Genomic DNA, 6897 nt, shown 5'->3' with positions numbered 1-6897 from the left:
CCGCCCGCGCCCGCCCGCCGCGCTCGGAAAGCCCCCGCGGCTCCTCCTACCCTCGAGGGGCTTTCTCCAGCCTCCGGTGACTCGACTCTTGCAGCGCGGCCGCCCGGCGCGCGTTTCCGCCGAGCTGGAGCGCGCAGAGCCCTCCTGCTTTTCTGGGGCTGCCGGGGACAAGGGGCGGTGACCTCAGTGCGCGCCCGGCGTCCCCGGCTTCCGGCCCGCTCCCCGGCCCCCCGGCCCGCGCCCCGGCCGCCGGCATGGTGCTGCTGGCCGGGCCCGGGCCGGAGGGCGGCGGGGCGCGCCGCGTGTCCCCAGAGCCACCGTCCCCACCCCGGGACGCGCAGGCCGGGGAGGACCCAGCTGACTACGAGGAGTACGAGGACTTCTCAAGTCTGCCCGACACCCGCAGCATCGCCTCGGACGACTCCTTCTACCCTTACGGAGACGAGGAGGAGTACAGCTCGGTGAGCGCGGAGAGCGCTCCGGATGCCGTTCCGGAGGGCGTCCCGGAGGCGGCCACCCTCCTGCGCGCCGCCTGCGCCAACGACGTGGGGCTGCTGAGGGCGCTGGTGCGGCGGGGGCCCAGCGCCGAGGAGGTGCAGGAGACCGATCGCAACGGCCGGGTAAGAGCGCGCCCGTGCGGGGTTCGGGGCCCCTCCGCCCTCCTCGGTCCCCGCCCGGCGGTGACTTTGCCGCGGCCGAGAGCGCCGCTTCCCGGCCCCATGGGCGCGCGGTGTGCGCGGCGCCCTGGGCGGCCTGCCCATCTCGGGCCGTAGGGAGCCGCACGATTGCTCCGAGGTCACGGCGCCGCGGGGACCGTCGCCAGACCCGCGTGCTCACCGCAGCCCCTTCTAGTTTCCCGCCCGCGGAGTCTTCCGATGCTCCCCTGGGGCCCGCCCTGGGATCTGAGTTGGGGCGCCTCGCGGGTCCCTTCACTCCGGGTCCACTCTGACGGTCAACCCTCCTTGCCTGCAGGGGAAACCCCTTCTGCAAAATGCCCCAGTCGCCCCCAGCGTCCCCAGGGTTCGGCCCTCTCGCTGCCCCTGCGCTTTGCCTTCCACTCCCTAGCGCGGATCGGCTTCTGCTCGCCTCCCGGGTTAGGAGTTGGCTCTGGGACCCCCTCCTTCCTCGCATCCCTCCCCCTGCCCATGCGCGGCCGTGCCCGGTGACCCACGCGGTGGCCGGCCGACGCGATCTCCGATTGGGCCATCCGCACGGTCACCGCGGAGAGCCGGGGGCCATCCCGCGCCCCCCTCCACCGGGCAGGTCCCCGGCGGGGAGCGCAGCCGGGCGGCAGGAGCACACCCGCAGGGCAGGCGGGCGTGGGGGTGGGGAGAAGCACGAGGGATCCACGAGTCATGACAAGATTCAGGGACGATGAGAAACACCGAGAAAAAAAAGAAAGAAAAGTTGGCTCGAGAAGGACTGGCTCTCGGAACGCAGCCCACCAAAGTCGCGGGAGGAGACAGACCGCAGTGTGAGTGCGGCGGCCGGTGCCCCCCCGCGGTGGCCGCGGTCTCCCTGGCTGTCACGGTTCCTGGGTCCCGCGGGACGGGCAGCCTCCGCCTGGCGCGCAGCCGGAGCGCAGGTGCCTTTGCTGGGGGGGATCCCACACTGATGGGAAGGATGTGCGTCTCCTTGGAAACCGGGGGAGTCGGGTGCCTTTGGTTTATCCCCGGGCGGGTTCGGGCGCGCGCGGGTGTTCCTCCCCTGCCTGTGATCTGGGCCGGGCTCAGGCAGACTGGAGCCCCTGCAGGTATGGTTGAACTTGACACCGCAGTTGAACTTTGGGAAGGCTCTCCGCTTGGTGTAATGTGTCAGGTGGTGCTGGCCCCTAGATCCCAAAGGCTCCTAGAGCTGGAGAGGGGCCCGCGTGGGCAGCATCACCCCGGTGACCCTGGGACACCTCCGGGGTGCCTGCACCCCAGCCCTCCCTCTGGCCGTCAGGCGGCCCGGGCTGACTGTGCAGCTCTGCTTTCGCTTTTACCAAGGTGACTTTTCACAGATGTTCACGGCAGACCTCAGTTTCCTGAAGCAGGTAACTGGGGGTTGCCTTGAAGGAAGCCCCAGAAGGGTCAGGAAGGGTCAGGAGTGGGGTGGATCTCTCCCCTGTTGGGGGCAGCTTTGGGGTCTCCTGGGGCCTAGGTTGCCCAGCCCCCACTCTGGGCTCCATTAGGCTCAGCTTGGTTGTGTTTCCTTTGGGGGCAAAAGATAAAAGTTGGAAAGCAGCTGTGCTGGGGACCGCTGAGGATAGTGTGAACCATCCCCAAGGGGCCTGCGTGTGTCGCGCTGAGTTTTGGGGCCTCTTGTGACAGCCTGGAGGGCTTCCCTGATAGCTCAGTTGGTAAAGAATCCGCCTGCAATGCGGGAGACCTGGGTTCGATCCCGGGATTGGGAGGATCCCCTGGAGAAGGGAAAGGCTACCCACTCCAGTATTCTGGCCTGGAGAATTCCACGGACTGTACAGTCCATTGGGTGACAAAGAGTTGGACACGACTCAGCAACTTTCACTGTGAAGGCCTCTCCCTCAGTGCAGAGTCAGGGGTGGCCAGCTCTGGCCTCTCAGCGCCTCTCTGCCTCAGTTTCTCTGCAGTGATGCGAGGCGGTCCACAGCTTCAATCTGCTGGGCTACTGAGCACTGGATCCCTAGTGCACAGCGCTAGGCTGTGTTTATTGTCTTGTCCTGTTTTTTGCTCACCTACCTTCTCCATGCTCGGAAGAGACATCCTCCAGGTTTTTTTTTTTTTTTTTCTTGAGGCCAGGCAAAGCTATTTTTCGTTGTGCTTTTCCCCTTGATTACAGAGTCTCCCTTCATTTTTCTGCTCTGAGCCTCCTCTCTGCTCCACACCACATCAGGATGGAGAAATGGCCCACAGCCCATCAATGACAAAGGCCCACAGCCCATCAAGCCCTTTTATCTTCTGATCAGAAGGAGCGGGTCCTGTGTTCTGGGCTTTGAGGGGGTGAGGCGAGAGCTTCTGTTCTTCCCGGTGGCTTCTTGATCCTGTTATCAAACAGCCTCTGTCTTTCTGAAGCACTTTGAAAGAATGAAGTGTCACAAGGACCAACACACGACCCTGTAGCAGATGGGGTAGTGAGTCACTGATGAGTGTTCACTGCAGACCTACTGTGTGCAAGGCATGAGTGGACGCTGCCGAGTCTCCTGAATCAAATGGTCTCTGCCTTGAGAGTCTTCACCTTTTAGTTGAGGAAGAACTCAGAGCAATAGTACCCAGTGCTTAGAGAGCAATAGTACCCAGTGTTTAGACAGTAATAGTACCCAGTGCTTAGAGAGCAATAGTACCCAGTGCTTAGACAGCAATAGTACCCAGTGCTTAGACAGCAATAGTACCCAGTGCTTAGACAGGATAGTACCCAGTGCTTAGACAGTAATAGTACCCAGTGCTTAGAGAGCAATAGTACCCAGTGCTTAGAGAGCAATAGTACCCAGTGCTTAGACAGGATAGTACCCAGTGCTTAGACAGTAATAGTACCCAGTGTTTAGAGAGTAATAGCATTCAGTGCTTAGACAGTAATAGTGCCCAGTACTCAGAGAGTAATAGTACCCAGTGCTTAGACAGGATAGTACCCAGTGCTTAGAGAGTAACAGTACCCAGTGCTTAGAGAGCAATAGTACCCAGTGCTTAGAGAGTGATAGTACCCAGTGCTTAGTGATAGCACCCAGTGCTTAGAGAGTGATAGTACCCAGTGCTTAGAGGGTAGTAGTGCCCAGTGCTTACAGCCAGAGGCAGGGCGTGAGAGGAGCTCTATAGAAGTGCAGAGCAGATGTCTTGGAAGCCAGGAGCTGAGGACAATCAGGGAAGCCCAGTGAAGGATGACTTTTGGAGGTGGTGGTGGGAGGACCTTCTAGGCAGGCAGATGGCACCAAGGCGGTGGTTGGTCACGGTGTGGGACGATGTGGTCGCTGAAGCCGGAGGGGCTCCCTGGGGCTAGCTGCTGAGGGCCCAGCCCGAAGCAGCTGGCTAAGAAATGGGAAGCTGGGAAATCTGGTTTCAGCATGCCCGTGTCCGGCCTTGGGGCTGTGATGTCCCTCCACACACAGCCACACAACTCAGCCACTCTCTGCCTTCAGCTTCAGGGCATCTCCTCAGGGAAGTCTTTCCTCCCATCTCCAGCCAAGTCAGCAGCTCCTGGAGCCAGGGAGGACGGTCCGGGTGTTCAGAGATGGAGGGCTGCAGCAGTAGGTAGGGTGGTCATTCGAGAGAACAGGTGATGTTCTAGCAAAGACTTAGAGAAGAGGGCTTCCTTGGTGGCTCAGTGGTCAGGAATCCACCTGCTGATGCAGGGGACATGGGCGGATCCTGCCCGGGAAGATTTCGTATGTCCCGGGGCAGTGAAGCTGGTGTGCCACAACGCTGAAGCCCGAGCACCCTAGAGCCTTGCTATGTAACACGAGGAGCCGCCTCAGTGAGAAGCCTGCGCTGCAAGTAGAGAAAGCCTGATCGTAGCCACGAAGACCCAGCACAGCCAAAAAAAACCCGAGTCACAACATTTAAAACGAAAAGATGCAGAGAAGAAAACTTGGGAAGGGCACTTCAGGAAGAGGGCACGGCAGGTGCAAAGGCCCTGAGGCAGGAGCTCTTTAGGTGCTGGTCTGTGATGAGTAGCAGTAAAAAGCTTATGGAAAGCCTGAGCGTTTTTGCTGGAGGAGAAGGGTGATTGCCTTAACTAGTAGACCACTTGGGCCTTCTGGGTGAGTCAGTGGTAAAGAATCCACCTGCTGATGCAGGAGCTGCTGGTTCCATCCCTGGACTGGGAAGATCCCCTGGAGAAGGAAGTGACTACCCACTCCAGCATTCTTGCCTGGGAAATCCCCCAGACAGAGGAGCCTGGCAGGCTATAGTCCATGGGGTCGCAAAGAGTCCGGATACGACTGAGTGTCCAGACAACAACAACTGAACTGCTCACAGGCTGCAGATAGCAGCTTCCCGGAAGAAAAATGTCTCTAAAGGCTTTTTAGGGGTTGTGTTTATTGAGCTGTCAGCCTCTGGTCCGTCAAGAAGAGAGTTTGCCGAGCTGAGAGAGGTTTCATTTTGCTGGAGTTAACTAAGGATCAGACTTGTTTTGTTTAAGACGATGTGTTCTGGGGACTTCCCTGGTGGTCCAGTGGTTAAGAGTCCAGGTTTCCAATGCAAGGAGTGAGGCTTCGATCCCTGGTCAGAGAACTAGATCCCCCATGCTACGCTGCATGGCCAAGAAAAAGAAAAAGGTCTGTCGTTTCCTGGCTCCTGAGATCCGTAGAATTTTGGACATGGCTCAGCAGAGTCTCCTTCTAAAATATTTATTGTTCTAAAAGGATTGCATAATTGAATATGCAACATGTAAATATTTGTCAAACAATCCTTCAGAAATATTCAGAGTGTGCTCTGCTGTCTCGTAGATTTATGCTTGTTTTGTTCCCGCTGACTCGGGGACAATTCTCCTTCTTAATTCTTCACTTCTCTCCCGAGGTAAGCTCCTGACAGCTCTGCAGAGAGGACTGAAACCAAAGGAAGTGTTTGTGCTGTGTTCACTGTTACAGAAGGGCGGTTTGAATGTCAGACAACTCTTGAACCAAATTAGGCCCAATTTTGCAACCTTGAAAATATTGTACTCCTTTCTTTCTTTTTTTTTTTTTTAAATAAACTTATTCTGGTCATGCCACGTGGCTTATCAGAACTTAGTTCTGTGGCCAGAGATTAAACCCAGGTCCTCAGCAGTGAAAGCAGAAGCCCTAACCATTGGACCACCAGGGAAGTCCCCCTCCTCTCTCGATGGGATTCTTCTCTTACATGTTTAAGTTCCAGGGCCTCTTGCTGAAATGTTTCAAAGACCCCTCCACCCATTTGCTCGATTGGCTCAGGAATGGCTGCAGTCACCATCTACAGTGAATTTTGGAGCCCAAGAAAATAAAGTCTCTAACTGTTTCCGTTGTTTCCCCATTTATTTGCCATGAAGTGATGGGACCAGATGCCATGATCTTAGTTTTTTTTAATGTTGAGTTTTAAGCCAGCTTTTTCACTCTCCTCTCTCATCTTAATCAAGAGACTCTTTAGTTCCTCTTCACTTTCTGCCATAAGAGCGGTGTCTTCTGCATAACTGAGGTTATTGATATTTCTCCCAGCAATCTTGATTCCAGCTTGTGCTTCCTCCAGCCTGGCATTTTTCATGAGGTACTCTGCATATAAGTTAAATAAGCAGGGTGACAATATACAGCTTTGACGTATTCCTTTCCCAAGTTGGAACCAGTCTGTTGTTGTTCGGTTGTAACTGTTACTTCTTGACCTGCATATAGATTTCTCAGGAAGCAGGTTAGGTGGTCTGGTATTCCCATCTCTTGAAGAATTTTCCAGTTTGTTTTGATCCACACAGTCAAATATTGGCATATTGACTATTGGCATAGTCAATAAAGCAGAAGTAGATGTTTTTCTGGAACTCTCTTGCTTTTTTGATGATCCAATGGATGTTGACAATTTGATCTCTGGTTCCTTTTCCTTTTCTAAATCCAGCTTGAACATCTGGAAGTTCTCTGTTCATGTACGGTTGAAGCCTGGCTTGGAGAATTTTGAGCATTACTTTGCTAGCATGTGAGATGAGTGCAATTGTGTGGTAGTTTGAACATTCTTTGGCATTGCCTTTCTTTGGGATTGGAATGAAAATTGACCTTTTCCAGTCCTGTGGCCACTGCTGAGTTTTCCAAATTTGCTGGCATATTGAGTGCAGCACTTTCACAGCATCATCTTTCAGGATATGAAATAGCTCAACTGGAATTCCATCACCTCCACTAGCTTTGTTCATAGTGATACTTCCTAAGGCCCACTTGACTTCACATTCCAGGATGTCCGGCTCTAGGTAAGTGATCACCCATCATGATTATCTGGGTCATGAAGATCTTTTTTG

At 55.4% G+C, this 6897-nt stretch overlaps 1 protein-coding gene across 1 annotated transcript in view; it reads left to right on the top strand.

Annotated features, from left to right (window-relative positions):
• The first annotated feature begins 254 nt into the window (after positions 1-254).
• Positions 255-6897, top strand: part of ANKRD33B (ankyrin repeat domain 33B) — a 101025-nt gene continuing 94382 nt past the window's right edge. Inside the window, exon 1 of the mRNA XM_061129328.1 lies at positions 255-620. Coding sequence (XP_060985311.1) covers positions 255-620 — 366 coding nt within the window. The remainder of the gene's footprint in view (positions 621-6897) is intronic.

This window comes from Dama dama, chromosome 25 (assembly GCF_033118175.1).
Source record: "Dama dama isolate Ldn47 chromosome 25, ASM3311817v1, whole genome shotgun sequence".
Lineage (NCBI taxonomy): Eukaryota > Metazoa > Chordata > Mammalia > Artiodactyla > Cervidae > Dama > Dama dama.
The sequence above is the reverse complement of the archived record's forward strand: the minus strand, read 5'-3'. Positions and strand labels throughout refer to the sequence as shown.